The sequence below is a fragment of the Capsicum annuum genome, chromosome 2 (genome assembly GCF_002878395.1).
Source record: "Capsicum annuum cultivar UCD-10X-F1 chromosome 2, UCD10Xv1.1, whole genome shotgun sequence".
Classification (NCBI taxonomy): Eukaryota; Viridiplantae; Streptophyta; class Magnoliopsida; order Solanales; family Solanaceae; genus Capsicum; species Capsicum annuum.
The window spans coordinates 28,661,527-28,689,005 of NC_061112.1; the positions used below are offsets into that span (position 1 = coordinate 28,661,527).

General features: G+C 33.7%; 1 protein-coding gene across 1 annotated transcript; it reads left to right on the forward strand.

Moving 5' to 3' along the window:
* The first annotated feature begins 11,861 nt into the window (after nt 1–11,861).
* Nucleotides 11,862–25,505, forward strand: LOC107858459 (succinyl-CoA ligase [ADP-forming] subunit alpha-2, mitochondrial). The gene is made up of 7 exons (NM_001324746.1): nt 11,862–12,056; nt 12,189–12,398; nt 16,291–16,461; nt 16,762–16,885; nt 23,956–24,017; nt 24,758–24,839; nt 25,369–25,505. Exons 1-7 carry the CDS (start codon nt 11,862–11,864, stop codon nt 25,503–25,505), a joined length of 981 nt encoding a protein of 326 aa, NP_001311675.1.
* Nucleotides 25,506–27,479: the final 1,974 nt, after the last annotated feature.

Here is a 27,479-nt window from a genome sequence, read left to right on the forward strand (position 1 = left end):
TTAACTACTGCAGAAGTTAAGAACTTTTATGTATTCGAGATCATCCTTACAAGAGAGGTTGAGATTAGGAAAATAACATTGCAACAGTAAATTGAGGCTACCAATTTTTGTCTAATTAACTTGACACCTAAAATGAGAAAGTTAATCAGTGATCAAAGACAAGGGTTAGTAAGGTGATACTCTAAGACTCACAAGGTGAAGAGTGAAATTCACCAAAGGCATTTGCAAGTTGGTTGGTGATACATATCTTTTCAGATTCTGAATGCAGGGCATTAAGATAGTTGGACTGGGCACGATAAGTCTTCGAAGTTAGGAAACCAGGGGGAACACAATCCTAATATTCATTTCAAAGTAATTTAAACCAAAGCGACTAAGATTTGTTACTAATTGATACTGTTCTCACCAAATTCCCCAATTTGGTTTTCTGTATATTTTTTGCTACTTCATCAAGTTTGAGAGATATATTTGGCCTATTTCCTGTAGGTTCGACCTCAATCTCTGTTGGATTACTATATTTGAAATCGACCACATTATACTTCTAGGAGATGTAGTTTTGGACGACAACCATAAGTTGCCCTTTATCAATGATAGAACAAACTTCAGCTTTCAGCTACACAGAACATGTCTCCTCTAATACTTACGAGGCCACTTACGGTAGTCGTATTACAGCCCGTAACTGAGGCCTTTTGCACACTTCAACTCTTTTTTCATCTTTTTAGGTCCAAAACCTAGTTTTCTGCAAAATAAACACAAAAACACATCATATCTAACAAAACGGACCTAAGTACTTGCATATTTTTCAGTTTTAAGCATCGAAAGTTCCATGAAATCATGACACATTATCTTAAAATCTTTACACCCTAAAATACATATAATAAGTCCCCTGTACATCTCAACTCAATAAGAAAAACTTAAAATCATAATTTTTTTAATCATCATCTTATGAGTTGGTACAACAGTTACATCTATAATCCTCTCTTTCTTTTCATAAATAATAACTGGTGGAGAAGGAAAGAATTTTATTAGTTCTCTGAATATTTAGCCCTCTTACTTCTCATTTTCAACAAATTTTATTGTCTTTTAAAACAAGACACGACTTGAGGCAAGAAAAAAACACTTTAAAACAACATCATACCAAAAAGAGTTGCTTAGAAAGCTTTTATTCTTGGAGTTGTATTATACCTTTTAGGGTGCATTTGGTATAAGGTATAAGGGATAACTAATCCTATGACTATTTTAGAATGAGCTAACTTATGTTTGGTTAGGGTAGAATACATGAAATAACTCATGTTAGGATTAGTTATTTCACGATTATAGTGTGACTTTTATTCCACCTTGAGGGTGGGATAACTAATTTCCAAATAATTAATCCTAGAATAACTTGTTTACTAGCCAAACGAACCCTCAATGTATATCCACATGTTCTTCACTTTCCTCCAAGTGTTAAAAAAAGTAAAATACATACTAAATATTCACGTTAATCTTGATAAAGAAGAAAAAACCCAAGAACCCTAAGAGAGTTCAAGGGAGGTAGTGACTAAGTGAGAGAGAATATTTGGTACATATTTTGTGTGTGTAGTGTAACTTAGCCTAAGTGTATGTATATATTTTTATCTTAAGGCAAATGGGTATTGGGTACGTCATGCCCCATCATCATTTGGTCTCCCTATTTTTGGCATTCTTAAGTAAGTAATATACCTACTTACTTTTCTTTAATTTCTTGTATTGTATTTTTAAGTATGTAACCCACCTACTTGTTCTTCTTTATCTAAAATTATTTTTTCCATTTAATATAGGCCAAATATATGTTAGTAGCTCAAGCAAGTATGATGCTGAAGTAAATAACTTAACCTAGTAGAATGTCCAAACAAGTTGGATGTTTACGCTAGTAGGTGAAGTATGTAGCTCAAGAACATAGGTGACCTAGTCTATCTCACATTCTTTTTTGCTTCTCAATTGTCATTCATTCAACTATTACCTTCACTTGTATACCCTTGAACACCTTAGACTTGAGGCTTAAATATAGTCTTATTTTTCACAAGTCCAACTAATTTTGTTGACTTAACTAAGTCGTATACATGTGACTTAGCCATAAGTGACAATCTTGTCGTCAATGTCTTCTTCAGACTTACATAATTCTCAATCTAGAACTAGAATTATGAATAAATTATTTTTCTAGAGACTAGACTCAAAGTGTTTATTTTGATAGGTAACACACTCTCTAACTATTCATAAGTTGGTAAATGTACTCATTTAAAGTCATACCATATGTTGGATCACTTGAAATGATCCTCCACAAGATATCTTTGGACTTGAACTTTTATTTTAAGACTTCCTTTGACCTAAAACTTTGGTTAAACTCTCCAATCAACTTCACATATATGTTACTTAGCATTATTATTATTATTATTTTCACTTTAGTTATAACGACTTGATTTTTAGTGATTTATGTGAAATAATTATTTATGTGTAATTTTATCATTTTACTCCTCCCTATGGTTGCTTTGTGGTATTGCTGGGATGTGAGAAAAATTAACACGGATCCCAATGTATTTCGGTGGGATTTATGTGAAATTGTGGTTTTGATAGTTATAAAGGCTCTATAGTTGACTTCAGTAAATATTTATTGATATGTGCATCAGATGGCAAAATGGACTGCGCCAACAGATCTAAAATGTCGAATTTAGGTTAGTAGTAGGGTCAGCTTGATTTCGTGACTTTTAGATTTTATTTCGATCCTTGGTTTGAAAAAAGTGTAAATGGGGTTTCGGAGGTCAGTTTTGTGATAATTACATTTTTCATAAATTTGATGATTCTATTGGATCTGGAACATGGTTTACAATTAAATTTCACTATTGAATCATATTCATAGGGTTCTGAATGAGTTTCAAAGGTCAAAAATAATTTTTCAAAATTATTGGTGTTGGTGTGGTCACTTACGCGAACTTTTGATTGCGTAAGCAATATTTTGATCATTTGACCAAGTCTCTTAAGCGATCAAAGTGTCTCTTAAGCGACCATCGCTAAGCATAAGACTCAAATTCATATTTTTGACATTTCGAGAGCTAGGTAGCTCTGATTTTGTGATTTTTGATGCGTTTTCTTGTAGAATATTTATCTATCAATTTAGAACTCTATTTTACCTATTTCCCAAGAACTTCTATTTTATTTTCCATAATTTCCACCCAAGTTGAGAATCAATCCCCATTTTCACCATTTTTGGGACTTGGGAGCTTAGATTTGGACAATGCCAAAGTAGCTTTCAAGATTTCTTCCATGGGTAAGTTTCTAATCATATAATTATTATTTTCAACTTGATTTCATCTTTAAAACAACTTCAATTTCTTAATTTTTAAAATGAGTTTTGAAAGATTTTGCTGGTAAAGCTTGAAAATGATTTTTCTTTGATTTGAACCTCGTTTTCAGCTCGTTTTTGCATGAGTTTTCAATGGTATACTCCTATAAGTAGGAGGAACATGTTTCTAAAATAAAATTATGATTTTAGCCTCTTTTTTAAAAAATTCATTTCGAGAGTCCATTCTGATCCCAACTCAAAATAGACAATATGGGTATTGTTGGCTTTCTTTTGATGCGTAGATTCTGTATTTGTCTATTTTACTTGATTTCAAGTCCATTTGTGAGGAAAAAGCTTTGGATTAAATGCTTTTTGAATCGATTTTTGGCATTCGAGGTAGGTTATGGCTAAACTTTCTTTAGACTGAATTGGATAGTTAATAATAATGTAAAAGCATGTTATGAACATGGATTGTATCATGAAAAATGTGTTAGGTGATTTATGTGCCCTGTGGGGGGATATTTGGATAATATTAAGTGGTTTTTGAAATATTATTTGCTATGTGTGTCTGTGTGGGTTCTTATGTGATATTGTTGGCCTGGTAATGATATATGTAGTTTTGGTTTCACTCTTTTTGGTAGAAAAGCCTAGTTTTTGGTATTTATGTGGTATTAATGACATTGCTTGCATATTTCATTTGATGGTTTCTATATTATATTGGATCATGGATGGTTGGTTTATTTGAGTAGATTTTTGGCTCAGACAATTGGTATATTGATTGGATATTGGATATTATCATTTTGGTTGATTGTGAGTATTCCATCCTCGTATCATATTCATTCATAAAATATCGGTACCACCGTGGAAATACTAAAAATTCTGGAAACACTAGCTTTTTCTGACAAAAAATGTGACATCTTTAAAAACCCTCTACCGATATATATGCCAGAGAAGAGATATACGCATTGGTCTTGAATATTGGTCATATATGCGTTGAAGAACTCCCCATGGATCCTATCTCGAGAAGTTTTAGCTCGGTAGATGTATACGAAGATTGTGCGATGACCTCATAAATCACATCATCATCATCTTCATTGCACTTCAGATTTTATGCTTACGTTGTGATTGTATTTGTCTTTGACTTGATATCTATCCATTTGTTCTATCTTCCTATTATTTCTCTACCTGTATTAGTGGTGTAAAAAACTGAACCGACTGATAAACCGAATCGATAAAAAATTATTGGTTTATTGTTATTGGGTTATTGGGTCAACAGTTTTTAATGGTTTTATAAAAAAATTTATTGGGTTATTGGTTCGGTTCGATTTATTCTTATTGGGTTATTGGGTAAACCGATAACCTAATGAGAATATATATATGACTTATTATATATTTTTCTTAATTTCTCTTTAATTTCTACAAATTAACAAACCTATTATTTCAATTATACAAACTCTTAATTTCTCCTAACAACGTTTAGTTCAAACTTGAAGGTTCTTATAAATTAAAACAAATCATGTAGGATTTTTTGTGGCAACTAAGATTCATTTTTTTTCATGTTAGTTACTACTATTTTTATTTTATGAGTATTTTCTTATCGGTTAAACCGAAAACCGAACCGTTAAGGACTAAAAATTGATAAACCGAAAATCGATAAAAAATATCTTATTGGTTTGGTTATTGGTTTAGCATATTTAAAAATCAAAAATCGATAAACTGAATCGATAATATATAAAATCGAACCGAACCGACCGATGCACACCCCTAACCTGTATTTGTTATATGTGTGTATATTAGACTTGTTAGTAGAGACGGTGTAGGCTATCATTTGGGACATTTTTTGATTGCAGCTGATGTGCCCATAGTTTGTGTTTATATGCTTTATTTTCTACTTTACTCAGTTGGCTTATGATACCTACCGAGTACAAGTGAACCGTACTCATCCTTACTGCGCCTTTTCCATGCAGATTCAGGTACAAGTGCGCCGTACGGATAGTTGACTCAAGCGACATTTGGAGTATATATGAGGTAGTGGTCATCCTATGTTTCAGGAGTTGGCCTAATACCTCTTCTTGTCTATTTCATGTCTTATTTAGTATTCTGAGATAAATTTTGATCCTCTCTAGACTATTATTGCATTTTTGACATTCAAGATGTATGTTGTAATTCTTATACAGAGACACCAGATTTTGAGATATTGTATAATATCTTTGGTTGTGCATTTCTCATTTTTGCTATATATATGTGGTTCAACTCTATTCTAAGACTCTTGCCTTGGTTTTAGGTATTATTCTTCATTTCATATCAGTTTGGGTAATGGGCTTACTTGTCAAGGCTTGCCGCGACAAGTGCCATCATGACCCTTGATTTTTGAGTCGTGGCATTAATCTTCCAATTTCACACCAATTTGTCACCAGTTAACTGGTCACATGTTAACATAGACGTATGAGGTATTACACTTATCTTGTCTAAATACATCCTGATATCAAGTCATGTAATCCCGAAGCTAGGCAAGCCTAATGTGATACCAGACTTAAGTGTCCCATTCCTGGGACATCCGCAAGTATGATTACCTCCTTAATTGTTTATGTAGGTATTTGATGCCTATTATTGCCGAGCCAGACCTAACGTGTCCTATTTTTCACATGTGTTTTTCGTTAATTTGACCGCATGTCTGATCAAGTTTACAACCCATACAACAATATCTACATATTTCAAGTTGTGAGATAATTAAAGTTGGACTTTCATCTTTGACAAGTCAAGAAAGAATTCAAAAAGTCAATCCCTAAGCACCTGTAATTGTGCCCCATTAAGTGAGTGGATACTTTCTTTTATGAAAGAGTGAACAATATGACATTAATATACAAGAGAAATAAAAATTATTGCTACAAAAATACATAAATTATAGAATGTACAAATGAATGATACGCGTAACAAATGAAATCTAAGTATGTAATTAATTAGCTATACACTACAAATATAATTTATCATGCATTTAGGTATAACATTATTGTATAGCTTGTTTATTCAAAATACACAGAAATAAATTATAACGATGAGTTCACGGTAATTTGTTCTATTTCACATAGTAGCAAATTTGATCCTAACTAGTAACAGTGATGGCATGTTTGACCCCAACTATTAACGGAAGACAAATCTGTTTCATTTTTGCATAATTCTAATGACAAATTTTAACCATTTACCATATAATCTAATATGATCAAGCGAACATACTATAATTTAATAATATCCATGCATTGCATGCGTACTAATTTTTCATGATGTCAAAATTAATATATTGATAATTATTTTGAATATTTGAAAAATTAATTTATTTTAAATCTGTCAATGATATATGAAAAATATTTTATTATATCATATAAGACAATTAATTTTCTATGATTAGTTTCGTTTGATGCCAATTACTCATCACACTAGATACCAATAGTTATTATTGTAATATATAATATGCTTAAATAATTAGATAACACATTTAAAAAAAAAATTCAAAATTCTAAAGTGGAATTACTCACGAATTTCTTCCGAGCAAACAAAAGAGCAAATTAAATGGTTCATCAACAATAACCTATACATGGTCATAGATGAAACTGACTCCTCATACTATAAAATTTCGTACTTGTAGAATTAGATACACCTGGAAGAATTAATACATTGTAGAGGAAATTTAAGATTTTGCTACATACACATGACATTAGAACTCAACATTTCTACAGAGAAGTCAATCGTGTAGCTGAAAAGTTGGCAACTCTTAGCCATGAATCATGATCATGAAGATTTTTTTATTGATTCAATACAGTAGGGGAAAAGATCGTACAGTTCCCTACCAAGACAAACTCTCAACGGATCCTCCGCGCGTTGGGAATACCTCTTCCGTGCATCTTTCTCGTGGCGGGAACAGAACAACAGGGAAAGACTTGAACGAGTTTAAGAGGTGAAAGTTGGGTCATAATTCATTTACTATAATGAATTTGTACTAAAGGCTATCGTCCTTCTGTACATTCATTTTAACAAAAAAAACTGTAAGGGGAAACCTTCTAACAAAAATATTCGTATATTCTCGCTCATCCACGGGGTTTTCCGAAGTAAAAACTTCTTTGGAGGAATGGGCCAGGCCGGGTCATTTCTCAAGAACAATAGCTAAAGGGCCTGATACTACCACTTGGATCTGGAACCTACATACTACTATGTATATATCATACTTTTAAAGACCTTTCGAGAAAGTTATAATTCTGATAAATATCCATAGATGAAATTCCCTCCATTTAGAGTCAAAAAGAGAAAAACAAGCACACTTACATATGATCTGCCTTGTTTTTCAACTTTTATAGTTATTATGTGCACATTTTTGGCTATTAAGGTTTTTAGTGAGAATTTAACCAAAATCATCCTCTTGCTTCACCCCTACGTCCGTTACGTCCTTATAATATTTCATTTAACCTAAAATATCCTTTAAATTTTTCAGAATTGATAAAAAAAAAATGTCCCTCTGTTAATTTTCTATCAATATCTGATTCTGTATTCTCACTCGTCCTTTTTCATGTTCTAAAAAAGAGAAGCTTTCAACTTTAGCGAATTTTGACTATCAACTCTATTTTTCTCTCTGGGATTGGATACAATAGAGATCTCGTGTTGCCATGGCAGCCTCCTCTCCCCAATTTCAGGCTGTGGGAGATAATTCTAATATTTCAATCATATATTTTCTTAATAGCCTCTAAACAACCTACGCAAAATATCACAGAAAATAATTCTCATATCGATTCAAATCATGCATGAAAAACCTACAATTAAGTGTTTAATGGAGGATCTGGAACAATCTCACTGAGAAGAGTTAACATCAAGAATTAATGATCAAGTTTTTCTGAGCATATAAATATTAGTGAAAATCATAATCCATTCTCAAAGAAATTGGGCACGCAAACTCACTGTATTGGGGGGTGGATTGCATGCAGGAAAGTTTTGATTAGGTTCGATAGGTATGAAGATTATTTAATAATTGCTGCAAAATTTATGAATTACTTATCATTTAATGATGCTCAAATTTAGTTTAGATCATTTCCTTGGCTCATGAATTTTGATCCTTAAAAAAAACCATCAAAGCATTTGTTTGAATTTTGTTCCAAATTTGCGGCAGTAATTTGACAGAAATAGAGGTGTTTAAAGTGATAAAATTATTAAACAAAGCATTGACAAAGGAAAATAAGTTGGTCACATTGAGAAGGAATTACCTTCATTGTCGATTTAGAAACTGGCAGAAATAAGAATTCTACAGTCATATAATGTCATTGTAGCAGCTTCAGGGAATCGAGTAACACTCTAATTCCTGTCGGAAAGATATCGCAACACAATCTTAATGAGAAAAAGACTAAAACATCTGAAATAGGTAGAATTATTCAATTGAGTAATGTAATTAAAGGTGGCAACTCGCATAACTAGGAAACTGTTAATACTTCGTTCAAATTGAAGAGATACATACTAGCTCTAGACAAGAGAATGCTATTGATTAAGATAATGAGTGACAACTAGTAATTGTCGATGATTCTCAGAATGTGGATCAAAGTGGTTCCTCGTTACCTTTGACATTAAATTTTTAAATCCGTTGAAATTTAAATATTAGAAAACATGGATCCTCCCAATGCATTGACTGAAATTACTTCCTAACTTTGTTCTGAATCTACATAGAGTTACCGAGAAAAAGCACCAAATAGAACAACTTTCTCTTGTGCCTATGAATAAATTTGCTCAAAAAATTCCTCAAATGATGGTGAAAATGTTTCTAAAAATTCAGTTTATCTCGGGCCTCACCAATAGAAGCTGAATGAGGAAAAAGAAGTTTAAATATTAGAAACTCTATCTCATGCATCCTAAAAGTACCTTTTTGTTTGTCAAGAAGAGGAAGGATCGAAAATTTTATGAGAAAAATAAGGGAAAAGTGAGGGAGGGGAGAAGTCACATAAGAATATTAGCATTTGTCAAATATCAACGAAAAATTAATAGAGAGATCCTTTTTATCAACTTTGGAATACCTAAGGAATGTTTTAAATTAAATGAAATATTATGAGGATGTAGTGAAAATTGAAATGAAACAAGAGGGATATTTTTCTCAATTTTTTACTTTTTAGCTATATGCATTTGGTTTTCCAAATTCATCTCCTATAGTAAAAAGGGTTTTATAATCATCTTTTTCAAGTGGCTATAACATTGTAATTTAGTTGGAAGGTTTTCAAAAGGAATAAAATAATAAGTTAGGGGGTGTTTGGATTGAAATTTTAATTTCTTTTGACTTTTAAATATTTTAATGTCTGGAGGTATTTAAAAAATAGAAAAAACACTTATTTTTAAATTTAAAAAATATAAAAATAAGCTACAGTCAAAAATTAAATATTCCAACTCAATGCTTTTTAGCTTACTACTCAGGTGTACGTGTGTTTTGCACGTGTGTATCGTGTTATTTAATAATAAATGTATATAAAAAATTTATTATGTATACATAAATTATATTATTAAGGATAAAATCTTTTAAAAATAACGTAAAATTTTTAAGATAAAAAACATACTTCAAAATATCGTGATAACCCACTATCACATTAACAATTAAGCTAGGAGCAAAATTAAGTATAATGACAAAATTTGTTTATTCATCGCAAAAATCAAAAGTTAAATCCTAATGGCATTAAATTTGTATTCATCTTTGTCTAGTTGTCTCACGTAATATTTTTCTTTGTTGGACTCTTACTGTTTTTTTCCATTAAAAACAAACTTTTTTTGCTTAGTGTTCCTTCTTTGGGTTAAATTGTTACCCTTTTTTTAAATGATTACTATTCTTCTTCTAAAATATTGGACCAAAATAAGTAAATAAAAAAATCGCATAAAACCCAATCTTTACATAAAAGTTTCTTAAAAATTGAACATTCATCTACAATCTGTATTGAGCAAAAAAATAATAGATTGAAACAAAATTGAAACTATACGATTACACCTGATCTTTAAACAAAAATTTTTTAAAAGTCTAATCGAACATTCATCTACCGTTTGTATGAAGCAGAAAAATAGTAGATAGCAATTAAATAGAAAGTACACAAAATAAAATCTAACCTTTACGCAAAAGTTTCTTAAAGACCGGTCGGACATTCATCTACATCTGTAAAAATAGTAGATAAAAACAAAATAGAAACTACAATAAAATAATAAGACAATCGAGATATCAGAATAATACGATTATTAAACATGATCTTAACAAAAAATATTTTCAAAGTTCGATGAATATTCATTTACCACCTGTATTAAGTAGAAGAAACAAAAGCTAGCAATAGAACAGAAAGTGCAACATAATTGAGATATCAGAAAAATACGATTAAACTTAACTTTTACAAGAAAATTCATAAAGCCTCACCGAACAATAAGAAAAATAATATATAGTAACATAATAAAAATTATAACAAAACAATACGATAATCGAGAAATCAGAATAATAAGATTAAACTTAATTTTTATACAAAAAAAAAAAACTTAAAGTCCAACCTAGCCTAATTGAATCGTCGTTGGTTTTAAATTCCACAAAACATAAAGCTAATTCTAAACCAAAACAAAGAGAAGAGACAATATAAATCCTAATAATTGATATATGAACAAAAAAAACTGAAAGAATTCCAAACCTAATTAAAGAAAAGTCATAATACATATGTAGTAGTTTTGATTTTCTCAAAAAAAAAAAAAAAAAAATTATCAGCAACTCTAGTTTATTTATTTTCATCGGTTAAAAATTAATTTAATTTTTATTAATTCAAATTATTAATATTACCTTTACCTCATTCCAATAAAAGAAGTAACTCATTGGTTTCTCCTTGATTTGGATTAAGCTGGCGACATGTTTTTAATTAATTAGAATTAGATCATTTAATTTGCTTACGAAAACTGAGAAATTTGTGAACCGTTGTAAGAGGAATTCTCCATTTAAAGGTTTTATAATTATGTTATGCAGTTCAAATAGGGAAATAATTTATATAAGGTAAATATTAATGGTTTTAAGTTCATAAAAATTAGGATTTTCTACCTAGTTTTATAAGAACATTTAATAATCAAATTTTTAATTAATTTCAAAATTATAAATATTAGAAAGTAGTAAAAAGATGACTTTGTATATTGCAAAATCTTTTAATAAAGGATAAAAAATTCAAATTATTTTTCTAAAAGTTTTTATATTTTAATATATTATAAATATAGATTATAGATATGAAAAAAATTACTTAATAAAAAGTCAATTCAAACAACTTAAGGCTGTTTTAATTGACTTATTTTTAAATAATTTTAATTTTTAAATATTTTTTTAAATGTGTTTGACAAAGATTTTAAGCACTTCACATTACTTTTAAGCTTAAAAAATTTATTTTAAATAAGCCAATAGTCAAAAGTTATTGCTACCCATCCTAACACCCCCTGTATCTCATTTTCATTTGATCCGAAAACTAAGTGGTGTGGCATTTTGGCTCGTGAAGAAAAAGACTTTTGTTGGTTTGGTGCAGAAAACCTAAACGGGACGCCACCAAACATGGCTCGTCAAGCGACAAGAGTGATCTCAAAGTGGAGTACAAAGCTTAACCCTAATGAGTATCGCTACTTTGGATCGTCAGCACCACCGCCCGCTGTTTTCGTTGATAAGAACACCCGCGTCATCTGTCAAGGCATCACCGGCAAAAACGGCACTTTCCACACTGAACAAGCCATTGAATACGGTACTAAAATGGTATATCATCTAATCGCCTCTCTCTTATTTATTTATTTATGATCCATGTCAAAAATGGTATTCATATCTATGCTTGTTGATCCCTTATCATCACCACACTTACCTTTATGTATGCTTTGTATTCCTTAATAGGTTGGTGGAGTGACCCCCAAGAAGGGTGGAACAGAACATTTGGGGCTTCCTGTTTTCAATACTGTTGCAGAGGCAAAAGCAGAGACAAAGGCTAATGCTTCAGTGGTTTATGTCCCTCCACCATTTGCTGCAGCAGCTATTATGGAGGCCATGGAAGCTGAGTTGGACTTAGTTGTCTGCATAACGGAGGGAATTCCTCAGCATGATATGGTAAGATAGAAGTCTTATTTACTAAATTCTCTCTTATTCACCACCCAAAAAGAGGGGAAAAAATGCATAATGTTATTTGAAACCAAGAACTTATACTTGTTCTATGCCAGGGTTATCCCATTTTGTGCAATAAAAATTCCTGCCATCTAACTCATTCACTTATATTGGAAAAATGCTACTGGGTTTCGACCTAGTGAGTGCGTTCTAGTCTATGCTTGCACAAAATTTTAGGACTTGGATATGAATTTGATGATAATTGAAAAAATAGTATTTGAAGTTAAGTTGAAAAGGATAAAGTTGAGTTAAGTTGAAAAGGACAAAGTTGAGTTTCGACATGCAGTTTACTTGAATTTTTTTTGAATGTGCGTGAGGAATTCTTTTTTACTTGAAAAAGTGGTAGAACAAGTTTTTCAAACTTGAGAAGCTCCACTTCAAGTTGGACTGAAAAAATTGAGTGCAACGGTGAGATTGACGAGGATGTCTCGCACCGTAACGGTGAGATTGACGAGGATGTCTCGCACCGTATCGGGGCGGGATGGATGAAGTGGAAACTTGCATCGGGGGTGCTGTGTGATAAGAAGGTGCCGCCCAAGCTTAAAGGTAAATTCTATAGGGTGGTAGTCCGTCCGGCCTTGCTGTATGGAGCGGAGTGTTGGCCAGTTAAGAACTCCCACACCCAAAGAATGAAGGTGGCAGAAATGCGGATGTTGCGCTGGATGTGTGGACTGACCCGAAGGGATAGAGCTCGGAATGAGACTATCCGGGAGAAGGTTGGGGTGACTTCAGTGGAGTGTAAGATGCGGGAAGCACGATTGAGATGGTTCGGACACGTGAAGAGGAGGGGCATGGATGCCCCGGTCCGTAGGTGTGAGAGGCTAGCGTTGGATGGTTTTAGACGGGGTAGGGGTAGACCGAAGAAGTACTGGGGTGAGGTGATTAGGCGGGACATGGAACAGTTACAGCTTACCGAGGACATGACCCTAGATAGGAAGGTCTGGAAGACGCGAATTACGGCAGAGGATTAGGGCCTGTTCGGGTCGCTAATGTAGGGAGGTAATTGGTGGGGGTGTATTCCTGGTATGATTCCGTATTCAATGTTCTGTTCCGTGTTCCGTGTTCTATGTTTGTTACGAATCTGTGTGCTTTCCTCTGCTTTATATTCCTGCATTCCTGCTTTACTCTGTTTTATATTCCTTATGGCTGCAGTATCTATGTTATGTCATCTGCTTCTGTGCTGTACTATGTGTTTGTTTGATATCTCGTAACTTGAGCCGGGGGTCTTTCGGAAACAGCCTTTCTACTTCATCAGAGGTAGAGGTATGGACTGCGTACATCTTACCCCCCCCAGACCCCACAAAGTGGGAATACACTGGGTTTGTTGTTGTTGTTGTTGTTGTATAACTAAACAGTTTTTCTCGGAAATAAAGAGTTGAAAAAGCAAAAAGTTTGTACACACAAACAGGCTGCTAATGTTATTTTATCCCTGGATCCATATCCGAGTTAGTCTGGTATTCCTATTTTATGCTTATGAACCCTTTATCAGCTTGAGCTATTTGACTTTCTTTCAGTATATTTATATGGATGTTTTCCCGTTGATCTTGCTTTTCGATTTCTGAACTCAGGGTTCTATTTAACTAACTAATGAGGTGGAGAGTGTGGAGCAGTTTTAGGGGAACGTTGCTGCGCCTTTTTGGATTATAATTTGGAGGATTGCATGTGTATATTTCTTCTGTCGTGGAAGTTTAGACTTCAAAACTGTTGAAGTCTATGTTGCTCGGACCCTTCAAATTACTTGGTGCAACTGTGTCGATTCGGCATGGGTGTGGGATCCACACGGAATTTGGTCAACCTAACTTGGGTACTTTTACTATGCCCATGGCCAAGAAGTATATGTGTATTGGGAATTTGGTTTGGTTTTGGGTTTATGTCATACGCATATTCATATAAAGTACTACAACACTTCGCTATATACCAAGAAAAAAAAAAAAGGGCATCGCTATATACCAAGTAAAAAAAAAAAAGGGCAGCCCGGTGCACTAAAGCTACCGCTATGCGCGGTGTACGGGAAGGGCCCACCACAAGAGTGCATTGTACGCAGTCTTACCTTGCATTTCTGCCAGAGGCTGTTTCCAAGTGTTCACAAATAATTTAATAATAATAGCTTTAATTTAATGACTACAATTATTGTCGAATTAGAAGCTTATGTATGTTGTAATCTGCATTTATTTGGGTGCTGCTGTATCTTAACACCCGTACCCATACTCCTTCCATATCCCCGATTGTAAGATAAAAAAGATACTACTCTTTTATCAATTTGTAATTATGTAGTTCATTTCTCCTTTAACTTAATTAACAATAATGAATTTAGATCACTTTGTTAAACAAAATACAATTTGTTTCTTCAACAATCTTAAATAACTAATTGCCATATATTTATCAGCTATATCCTAACAAACCTCTCCGCACTCGTACCCATACCCTGAATCCTAGAAAATTTGAAATGTTGAATCCAACCTCTAGATCTGCATTCGTATCAAATACCTGTACTTGGGTCCGCACAACTTAGTTTAAAAAGTTTACAAGGTTGTGACATGGATAAGGGTCTTTCTCACCCCTATTCTTTCCTTGTGGCAAATGACCGCTAATAATATGTTGTTTACAGTGGAATTGCTCTATGAAAAATTATAATGAGATACATGAATTACCATGAACCCTGACAACTCCCCCAGCTGAGACTTTGAGGAAGCACCATGAATTTTGAAATTATGAGGACATAAACAGAAGCAATGACATCAAAATGTCTTGTCTATCTCAGCAGCGATGACATCAAAATGTCTTGTCTATCTGTAAAATTTAGAGTATATCTGCATTCTCTTGTATGAGAGAGGTCCAGGAAGGATTTGATTTTAGTTAAAACATCATTTTAGGTAATTTGAAGTTCAGAAAATAAGTTGGTATAGTTTGTAATGATTTGCCCTGTCATTATAGATGTCAAGCTGTAATAAGATATCCTGAAATCGGGGTCAGATTAATTGATTTGCACTGGAGGAAATACTCATTCGGTATCACCTATAGTGGAGTTGATCAACTTACGACTTTGCTTGGTATGGGACAGTTATAGTGCAGTGCCATGATTGATATGAAATGACTTCCCTGGTTAAAAAAAAAGTATAAAACCACAACTGTTAGCTACTAACTGGTGTATTAGAAGCTGAGAGGTTAGGAAGGAAATGCGAGCAAATCCAGGCTGGAAAGCAGCCTTTTCAGAAAATGCAGGCCTTAATATAGTGCTAATTTCTGAGAAGTGAGGTTCTGATGGCATACATCATAGAAGTTCGCAAGACAGGTGGCCTGGAATAAGTTCTCTTTTGCCGTAAATGAGATGTCACCTCAATCAAAGATTTTGATCAAGGCTGAAAATGTAAAATCTTGTGGCCTCTGTTATACTGAGCAAATAGAACGTGATATCTTCAAACTAAACAAGTGCCATTCTAGGCAACCCCCCCTTCTGGTTAAAAATTTTTGATAGTTGATTTTGCTTGAATTTTGTTACTATATAAATTGGGAGGTATGTGGGTGTAAATATTCAATTGCATTATTGGTGCTGATGCACTTGAAAGTTGAAACTCTACGTTCCTGCTGTTTGATCCGATAAGATTTAACAAAAACAAAATTTGACAGACCGTCTTGGTAACTAGCCATTAACCTATATATTCGGGTGAGTGGAATAAAAGTTCAATTTGGGACAGTTCCATTTTTATGGATATTTATTTACATATGGGCTCATGTGATTGCTTTGCAACCTTAGAACTCCTAATGAAAAGCATTACACACTTAATGTTCAGTTACTTGCTTACTGTCCTAATGTTTGATTTTCTGTTTGAATCTACAGGTTCGCGTAAAAGCTGCTCTTAAGAAGCAATCAAGAACTCGGCTGATTGGGCCAAATTGTCCAGGTATTATCAAACCAGGAGAGTGCAAAATTGGAATTATGCCTGGATACATTCACAAACCTGGGCGTATTGGAATTGTTTCTCGATCTGGTACATTGACATATGAAGCAGTAAGATTAATTCTCTCTCTGGGAATGTTTGCTGACAGTTTTAATTGTACATATTGTTCCCACCTCTGCTTCATGTTATGCTTTAAGATTATTATATTGAAGTGTCTAGTCACCTAAAATCCACTGGATTTGAGTGTCTTAAGGCCTTATCTAACTAAACTTACTTTCAACCTTTAACAATCTAATCTATATTTGTTGTATCTGCTCTTGTTGGGTATCTTTCTGTCGTAAAGTAAGATTGGGAACCATCATTATCTGAATCAGAATGAAATTTACATTTCTCTATGTTGTGTTGTCTAGGTTTTTCAGACAACTGCTGTTGGTCTTGGACAGTCAACTTGTGTAGGGATTGGTGGTGATCCTTTTAATGGTACAAATTTTGTCGATTGCTTAGAGAGATTTATTGCTGATCCACAGACAGAAGGTAGACTTTCTTGAAGCATATTTACTCATCTTACAAGATTATTACTTAGACAACAGTTCTTTCAGTTATTTATGAAGATACTCTATGCATCTTTTTAACTGAGAAAATTCGCCTGGTGCCAACACTTAGGACTAGTCACCTATGTTGCGCGGACTTTTCAGTGTTGCCGCCGAACCTGTCTCAATGTGATGCTGACGCGGGTGCGGGTGCTTCTTGCATCTCAGATTCAATCAAACGAATCCGGGTACTTTGACCAAAATCAAGAACACATTTGAGGAGGAAAATTTAGATTTGATTTCTTATGCCCTACTTTTTCCAAAATAATGTAACTCCTAATCGAAAAAGTAAAACTAATCGCAAGAGTAACTAAAAAGAGTAAAGTAACGTAACAGCTAAGCCTAGAATATCTTTAGAACTCTATTTTTATATTATTTTAATTTTTTAAGCCAAATCCCTGCACCCGTATCCATACTCGGATTTGCACCCCCGAATCTTAAAATTTAAATTTTGATGAATCCTACTCTCGGATACCCATACCCGAGTCCGAGTAATGGGTCAGTGTTGTCACTCCTTAGGCTCCAATAGTTTACAGTAGTAGTTAGTTGCAACAGACTAGTAGTTATTTTTTTTGTAGTAGTGTGCAGTTTCTCATTCCAGTAATGTCAGGAAGTCATGTCCTAGTTTCTAGGGGTAGTTATATCATCAGCATTGTATTTAAACTCCAGTTTTAAATATGAAAGAAGCGGAAAATATTCCAGCAGTTGAGTACTTTAACTCAAGAGATTGCATGTTCTCTCTTAACAAACCAACACCATAGGTCGTAGAAATAAAACGTCAGATTTCATATTGCAATGTCCCATAACTAGATCCATATCAGGGGACCATAACTTGGTATCATAATGGGATCTAATCAAGCAACAATTGACACAAATATTGGCTTTGTTCCAAGAAGAAGATGCAACCAATTGAGCAATGCAGGCAAGAAGCCATAAATGCTTGCTTGGATGTACTCACAAAGGATTTAGCAAATTCAAAAGTAGATGTTGAAGCAACTGAAAATGATGGTCACAATCGAGGTTGGAAAGGTAAAACAGTGACCGCAGGTTCAGAAACTAGTGGGAATTCCATGATTCCTAATATACAGAACTGGATTTTCCATGATTTCGTGTAGATCCCTTGGAATGGCTGAACATGTGTGAGCATTTCTTTTGACACCAGCAAACACTAGAAGAAGAAAGAGATTGAACTTGCTTTTCATTTGGAAGGAATTGCACAACTTTGGTTTCTTCAACTAAAGAAGGATATGCTCCAATGCACTTGGGATGAGTTCAAACGTCAATGTAATCTTTGTTTTGGACCACCACCTAGAAGTCAAAAGTTGGGAGAATTGGCTATGTTACGTCAAGTTGGATTTGTGGCAGATTACTAAGAAAAGTTTGAGCAATTGGTTTCAAGCTAAGTTGCTCGGACTCTTTAAGTTTTGGTGTCGCACACGTGTCAACACGAAATGTGTGTGAGATCCGTACCTGATCTGTTCAACCAATTTTGGGTACTTTGAGCAAAATCAATGGAGAAATTCCAAACAACTTCATTGATTTCTGTAATCAATACCTAGATTATCCTCGAATCTTAAATTTAGATTATGAAGAATTCGACCTCTAGATCCAGGTTTGTATCAGACACTTGCACCCGAGTTCGAGCAATTTAGGTTTCAAGGGCTGATACTTTTACACAAGCTCAGAAAATTGAACTTCACATTAGCAGTCTTGTTGATTATATAGCAATTGAGGTAGAGTTGCATAATGTGATGAGTTTATCCTGGCTTTATGAACGCAAGGAACAAGCCATTTGCTCACAATTGGTATATTCTTGCAGATCAAAGACAACAGATTTCTCACCTTAACAACATGCCGGATTTGTGAAGAAAAGGTGGCTTAGGGGTCTTTGTTTCAACTATGATGAACTGTTCAACCGTGGTCATCAATGCAAGAAATTATTTTGGATTGAATTTATTAGACGATGAGGAAGAATTTGCTGAAAAAGAGGGAAATACCAATACTTCCCCCATGACACAAGTTGAAAGAGGGGGGGGGGGGGGGGGGCTAATGTTATGATTCCTTAGCCTGCAAAAATTTACCGTAGTAGCCTTCTCAAAAAAATAATTTACCGTAGTAGTTAGTTGCAGTAGACTAGTAATTATTTCGTTGTAGTAGTTATGTAAAGTTCCTACTAGTTAATTCTTTGTAATAGTTTGAAGTTTCTCATTCCAGTAATGTCAGGAAGTCATGTCCTAGTTTCTAGGAATAGTTGTCTTATTAGTATTGTATTTAAACTCCAGGTTTATTCCATGAAAGAGAAGCAGAAAATATTCCAGTTTCCGAGTACACTTCACTCAAGGGATTGCAGGTTCTCTCCTAACGAACCTGCACCATAGGTCATAAAAAGAAAAGAGCAGATTTCATATTGCACCGTCCCATGACTAGATCCATTTCAAGGGGACCATAACAGTCTGCCCCTCTACCCTTCACTTTTTTTGACGCTATAGGTGTTTCTTTGTCGATGAGTCATGATAATCGTCTTACTTAACGAGTAATGATAATCATCTTAACACGTGGGCTTTTGGGTTCTAGCAGATTTCCTGGTGTATTAGTCAAGGATCACACAAACTGGTCTTGACACACCACCGTTATAAAAATAGAAGATTGATGTTTATTTTCTATAATTAGCATATATAATTGCATTTAAGATGTACTGTCGAAGAGCTAAACAACATTTAAAAGGTTGTATAATATGAAATGTAAAATGCAAAAGCACTTTTAAGTTTTAACGAAGGACCGAAAGCAAAAACCAGATAGATGTGAAAAAATTATTTTGCTAAATCCATAATTGATTGTCCCCCTTCTAGATGTCTACATGATTATTATTAAGAGTCCGTTGCGATTTCCACCCTAACGTATGATCTTTTTTGTGATTTGCATCCTATTCTATTTTATTTTATGATTTGTACCCTAACCTTCTATCTTTCTTGCAAAATAATGAAACTTACTCTTTTTTTAAATTTTCCATGAGGGCAAAATTGGAATATAAATATTTTTTTTCTTCTAAAAAAGGCACAAAATTAGAAAAAATGCTAAATAAAAATGGTCTCTATCATTTTCACGGAATTAGCATTCTTCCCAGCTCCTTGAAGATTATGGGTAACACAGAAAGCTTTATGCCAAAACCACATAAAAGTTTAGCGTCAGATGACAATTCCAAACGACAACTCAAATACTCACTTTCTGCTTGACAGCTTTTGACATTGCATATATAAACCAGATTAATAATGCTGAGGCATATAAAAAGTGCATTGATGATTTTTTTTGTTGGATAATGAGGTAAAAATTTAAAATTTTTGATGTACTCAGGAGTTTGATAAAGGGTACATCAAACGTGTTCTCCAACCTGTCTCTTTATTAAAGAATTGCTAGGGGATATCAAAATCATTTTCCACTTACCTTAAACTTTAGTGATAAAAACCTAAATGGCTGATTGTTTTATGTTTTATATTTGTTGGATTTTGCTATGTTCCATTTTAAGTTTCACTTCAAGACAGTGTCGGAGCCAATATTTTCATTAAGGGAGTTCAGAAGTAAATATACAAACTAATTGAAGGGGATTCAACTCTACTATATATATATGTATAAAAAATATTTTTAACCATGTAAAAATAATATAATTTTCCGTTGAAGAGGGTTCAAACGAACCTCCTGGAGCAAAGGTGGCTCCGCCATTGCTTGAAGATCTTGATCCGCTCCGTGCTCCCCACAATATAAAGTTTGCAGGATGAGAAGGATTTCATAATTCGAGAACTGTCAAGTGTCAGCACAGCTGCATCGAGATAAAAAAGATTTAGCAGCTTATCAAGAAAAAATGCAGACCATATTTAATCATACTAGCATTTTTTTTAATTTAGCAATTTTTTTCTAAAAATTCTTTGCTATTTTTTTAAAAATATATTTATATTCCAATTTTGCCCTCGTGCAAAATTTAGAAAAAGAGTAGTATCATTATTTTACAAGAAAGATAGGAGGCTAGGGTGCAAATCATAAAATAGAATAGGATAGGGTGTAAATCACAAAAGAGGTCATACGTTAGGGTGCAAAACACAACGGACTCTATGATTAAGCTCAAAGAAAGTATTCCTTGCAAGTGTGTTGAGACAAGGTGCATTAGGATATTATGTCTGATTATATCTAATGTTGTTCAAGGCTCATGCGAGGTGCAGTTAAAACATGAAGCCAGTTGCAACACAAGTTGAAATTTTCTTTGCTTAGGCAGTGTTTTTGTACATGCTCTAAGGGTCTGTTTGGTTGGGTGTACAACGAGAATTAATATTTGCGTACAATTCATCTAGCTAATACTGTAATTAGTTGCATGCTTAATTTCTGTGTACTGTTCAAGCACAATTAATAATTTGTTTGGTTACCAATTTACTTTTCCCCATTAGGGATGCATGCATAAGTTATCTCAGAGATAGAATGTGGAATAAGAATACCAGGATTAGAAATACATGGAGCTGTTAAATGAAAACAATAAACCGTCATGTGGTAACAAATATTTTACTTTAGGGAAAAGACATCAAATCTACCCAGAACTCATACCAAAAAGTCATTTACACACTTAAACTATTGTTGCGACTTAATCCACACTTTTATTATGTAAAAGTGAATTTATTTACCTCCCAAAATTGACGTGGCAAGATAAAAATTAATTAAAATAAAGAATAGGTGCGTTTGAGTTAAAACTAAAGTAAAAAAAGTCAAAAATCCTCCTCCCCCCCCCCCCCCCCCCCCACCCCTTCTTCACCCCAACATTATCGGAAAAATAATGGAGAAAAATTACACCATTGATTTCTCCACACCAATTGAAACATCAATGAAAAAGAACCATCAAATCCCTCTTAATTCCATTATCACCACCAAAAATAACAACTTTATCACCCAATTTCACCATCTACGCCATACCTTCACCAGCTAACCCATCATCATCAGTTTCATCACCGGCCACCATCACCAATTTCATCACCGGCCACCATCACCAATTTCATCACCTACCACTATTTATTTCATCACAAATGCCACTACCAACTTCACCACCGATAATTGAGTTTGGCAGTGGAATTGCATGCGACGAATTTTATAAATTGAATAAGGATGAAAGAGAAGAGAGAAGATTTACAATTTATGCAACCTTTTAAGGGTCAACAATGGCAGAGATGTACACAATGTAGGATCTGGAATTGGTGGTGGTGGCCATCATCAGTTTCATCACCGGCCACCATCACCAATTTCATCACCGGCCACCATCACCAATTTCATCACCTACCACTATTTATTTCATCACAAATGCCACTACCAACTTCACCACCGATAATTGAGTTTGGCAGTGGAATTGCATGCGACGAATTTTATAAATTGAATAAGGATGAAAGAGAAGAGAGAAGATTTACAATTTATGCAACCTTTTAAGGGTCAACAATGGCAGAGATGTACACAATGTAGGATCTGGAATTGGTGGTGGTGTGGTTTTGATGTTGGATTTGGGGATGGGTGTTAAATTTGTGGTGGTTCTTTGTAATTTAGGATGGTACAATGGTGATATTGTAATTCCGATGACAATTTTAGTTGTGGGTGTTGAATTTATGGTGGTTGTTTGCAATTTTTGTGATGGCAGTGGTTGTGTTGTGATTCCGGTGATGAATGGTGGGTTCTTAAATTATTGTGGTGGAGATGTGGGTTTACGGTGATGGTGGCAATAGTGGTGATGTCTAGGTGAAGAAGAAGCAGTTGGGGTGACATAGAGTTTTTTTTCCTTTTTAAAAAATTGACATAGTATGTGATGTGCCTGTGACATGGTGATGATGCGTCGTGAGTCTAAAACACTTCTCCTCATATGACTGGTTGTGTACGTGTTGGGGTGGAAAATAAATTCAATTTTGCATAATAAAGGTGTGTATTAAGTTGCGATAATAGTTTAAGTGTGTAAATGACTTTTCGGGACAAGTTCGAGGTGGATTTGATGTCTTTCCCTTTATTTTATAAAAAGCATATTGTCATATATATAACACACGGTGATTTTTATTACAACAAACCAGACATCCAATAAGAAATAATCTATAAATTATAATCTTTGTATTACAATCTCTACATTACTAATTCCTGAATAACTTGCTTCTAAACCAAATGACTCCCAGGTTAAGCCAAATCAGACATCCAATAGGAAATAATCCTATGTATAATTGTTGTATTTCAATCTCTATTTTGCTTATTCCTGCATAACTTGCTTCTAAGTCAAATGGCTCTCGAGGCTAAGGCATATGCTTATTGCCTATAGGCTATGTCTTGAAGATGGTTTTAAATAAAGAGTGTGGCTGACATAGTGATGTGCTAGTTGATAAGAAATACTATGAATGAATATATTAGCAATTAGGAATTTGAAATTTGATGTTTAGCACAAGAAAACTAGTCACAAAACCTAAATTAGAAACTTAAAGCTACATCTTTCATCTAAATCTGAATTTAAAATTATTTTATGAACTTGATTGACGTGATCCTTCATAAATTTCAGTAGTTGAAGTTTATCCAATTAGTTTATTGATATTATGTTATCTTATCGTTTGTATTTGTAGTAACTTTTCACCATGCATTACATATGTATATTTTATTTTCTTCCTTGTTGATTCACTGAAGGTTGTCTTTTTACTTTGCTTGCATCAGAACTCCTATATTTAAAGCTACATGTTTCATCTAAATCTGAATTTAAAATTATTTTATGAACTTGATTGACATGATCCTTCATAAATTTCAGTAGTTGAAGTTTATCCAATTAGTTTATTGATATTATGTTATTGTTTGTATTTATAGTAACTTTTCACCATTCATTACATATGTATATTTTATTTTCTTCCTTGTTGATTCAATGAAGGTTGTCTTTTTACTTTGCTTGCATCACAACTCCTATAGACCTAGACACATTGTTATTCTTTTCCATTTGATAACGCTGGGTAATATGTGCCTACTTCATGTCAGGTATTGTTCTTATTGGTGAGATCGGTGGTACAGCAGAAGAAGATGCTGCAGCCTTGATAAAGGTTAGTGATAATTTTGTATTAGTAATATTTATCACAAATTACTATTTCCAATTAGGATGCAATTTGTGATGATGCGGGTAAATCTTGTATGTGATGGAATAAATGGTATGCTCTTTGCTGGGTTTTCTATTTTTCTTTTTTTCATGATGACTTACACATCTGAAAATGTTAGCTTGTTTGGAAGATTATTCGAAAGTCAAACCATGGTTAACGCCATATATGGAATGGTAACATTTCGATTGTAATTTAAGTTCGTACCTGTACCAGGATTAGTTTCAAATTTCACAGTAAATTTACTACTGTAAGGTCAATATGAAAGATTATGTCTGCACGATCTCCCCTTCCCAGGAAACTGCAAAGGTGCATCGTTTTCCATCCCAAAATTGTGTCTTACAAAGTTCAAGGAGTACCAAGGAATGATTTTTTCCTAACTAATTTAGTAATTTATGCTTTATTGAAATTCTGTCTGTATGTACTTTTTATGAATCTTTATTTGATAATACTGTAAATCTTCACAGACACCCCTCTCCCTCCTGAACTGTGAGCAGTTATCCCTTAAATTAGCATCCACTATATTATTATGAGAAAATATATTAAAAAAAAAAAGAGACAATGTCTGAATTTTCTGAATGTTCAGATACTTGCCCATGTCATTGAGTTGTGATATGTTCTTAAATATCTTATTTTTGTATTGTTTTAATATGGTGGGAAACTTATGTGTCCTTCAACTCTTGAAATAGGAAAGTGGAACTCAAAAGCCTGTTGTTGCATTTATTGCTGGACTAACTGCTCCTCCTGGACGACGAATGGGTCATGCTGGAGGTATTGTTCTGGTTCAGCTTATCTGCATTGAATAGCTTCTACCAATCTTTTTGATTGACCTTACAAAATATGGGCAGGAAAATGTTTATGAACTTGTGTTTTCAATTAAAGTTGGAGCAGTACTTTGATTAACTGTATTCAATCAAATCAAGCTTTAAGCATATACTAATTTGATGAACTAACAGTCTTTTATCTATGCATGTTACTTAACCATGATTAATTAACACGTACTTTACCTGAATTAATTACTTAATCATGGTAAAGAACATTGGTTTGGTGTATACACCGGGTGCGTGTAAGTTTTTTCCTTCCCGAACATCCTTCAGTTGAAACGAACAGAATAATCATTACTAGCAAGTAGCAACTCACAGCACCTTTCAGTTCATGCTTTCTTGTATTATTATTTTGAAGAATTAAATGTTGCATGCACAGTTACCAATTCTTTTTTAAAAAAGGAATTAATGTTGCATGTGTTGTAAATATATGCCCAAATTTCCTTTTCTAAACCATGATCTGTTTGCTTATGCAGCCATTGTATCGGGTGGAAAGGGAACAGCACAGGACAAGATCAAGGCTCTCAAGGAAGCTGGGGTTACAGTATGCGAGTCTCCTGCTAAAATTGGGATCACAATGCTTGATGTGTTCAAACAGAGGGGTCTTGCGTAAGCAAGCGTCATAAATTTTATTTGGCAATTTCCTTTTTGTGTGGACATGTGCTTAACGATGTGCAGTTATCCTCAGAACTCATTATTAGCAGAGAATAACAAAAGAGAATATGATGAATCTCCATTTGTTAATTGAAGCATCATTTAGAATCCCCAAAATTTTACTTTTCAGTTTACCCTCATTATGCAGTTCATTTTTTCGTGTTATGCCATTGACGTTGAAATAAATGCACTTTTTTTTGTCTTTGCCTGTATCTGCTTTGAAACTATTCTTATGCTATTTTACAATTGAAAGCTAGGGTGTTATATTATTTTTATCTGAGTGAAAGTGAAGTGCGTAACTGATCTCATGAATTTTAAATGTCGTGGACCTTGGAGCTTCTCGCTGGAAATATTGCTGGCTAATGAAATGGTTATTCTATGGACTGTTTTATCTCACACGTCTTTATGTCCTGAAATTGGACAGACTGTTGGTCTTGGGCTTTTGCGGGTGCTTATGATATAGCCTTGGAAGCATTGGATACTTATTGTGCCTCGCATAAGAGGTCTATCAATTAGGGCGGAAGAGAGAAATACTAATGAACAGAGCTAAGCTTGCAAGGAGCTTCGGAAAAGTCTTGCAGCAGCTTCCTCTGCTTCTTGGAAAACCTTGTTTTCTTCTACTGGTTCTCGAATACATGCGCTTCACGTGTATTCAAGATTAGTAGGTTCAAACTTTTCAATGCGACTACATTATTATTAAAACATGTGTGTGAAATACAAAATATTTAAAAGAAAAAAAACTCTAAATAATGACTAAGGATCCTATTAGAGCAACATGTAGTTGAACTCAAAATAGATAGAAACTTACCAAGATGAATACGGATATTTAATTTGATTGGGTATGTATCATTCGTAACTGCATTATTTTTAATGAAGTACAAACGCGTGATATGATCACATTCACCTTATACTTCCTTAGACACGAGGTGTAGTCCGTTTCATAGAATCTCGTATATTCTACGCTCATTTTCACAATTTCTAAGATTTATCTTGGAAAAAGAGAATGAGAGCCTTAGAATAACTGATAAAGTTGTTGTCATGTGATCAGGAGGTCACGTGTTCAAGCCTTGGAAACCACCTGCTTGTAGAAATGTAAGGTGATACTGTGTATAATAGATCCTTTTGGTCGGGTTCTTTCCCGAATGTTGTGCATAAGGGAGCTTACTGCACCGAATTGTCCTTTTTTATCCTGGAAAAGGAAAAAAATAATAATAATAAAACTCAAGTAATATTATAATATTATAGTGCTAAACTCAAGTAAACTCCAAATAAATAAAACTCAAAGTAAGAGTCCATTTGATTTAGTGCTAATCAAATTTTTTTTTTAAAGCAGTTCGGTGCACTAAAGCTATTGCTATGCGCAGTGTCCAGGGAAGGGCCACACCAAAAGAGTGTATTGTACACAACCTTACCTTACATTTCTGCAAAAGGCTGTTTCCAAGGCTTGAACCGTGACCTCCTGGTCACATGACAACAACTTTACCAGTTACTCCAAGGCTAATCAAAATAAACAAATTATAAATTTTAATATTAGCACCGGGAATTTAATATTAAAATACCAATTACAACAGTTTCTCAAATGCAATTTTAGAAAATCAAGGAGAGAAGTAATATTTTTGTATTTACAATCTTAAAGAGTAAATCGGACAGGAATAAGAGGGATTTTCATTGAAATTCAAGAGGAGGAAAAAATAGTAATATTTAATTTCACGAAAATGTAACTTTTTGCAAAATCAAAAAGTAAAAATAACGTGATTGGAGGCTGCTACCTTTTGTAATCCTTTAAATTTTTATAAATTTAACTCTAATATTTTTGTTATTAAATCTATTTTTGAATCTTAAACAAAATAAATTCTCTCTTTGACCATAGAAAGGGGAAGAAAATAGGTGCTCCAAGCTTTGAAAAAAGGAAATTAAACAACCATTTTATACA

Excerpts from the sequence above, each read along its gene's own strand:
- LOC107858459 (NM_001324746.1), top strand. The coding sequence starts at position 11,862 with ATGGCTCGTCAAGCGACAAGAGTGATCTCAAAGTGGAGTACAAAGCTT. Across the intron at positions 16,462-16,761 it reads GTACATTGACATATGAAGCA|GTTTTTCAGACAACTGCTGT; the intron begins GTAAGATTAATT and ends TGTGTTGTCTAG. Across the intron at positions 16,886-23,955 it reads TGCTGATCCACAGACAGAAG|GTATTGTTCTTATTGGTGAG; the intron begins GTAGACTTTCTT and ends ACTTCATGTCAG.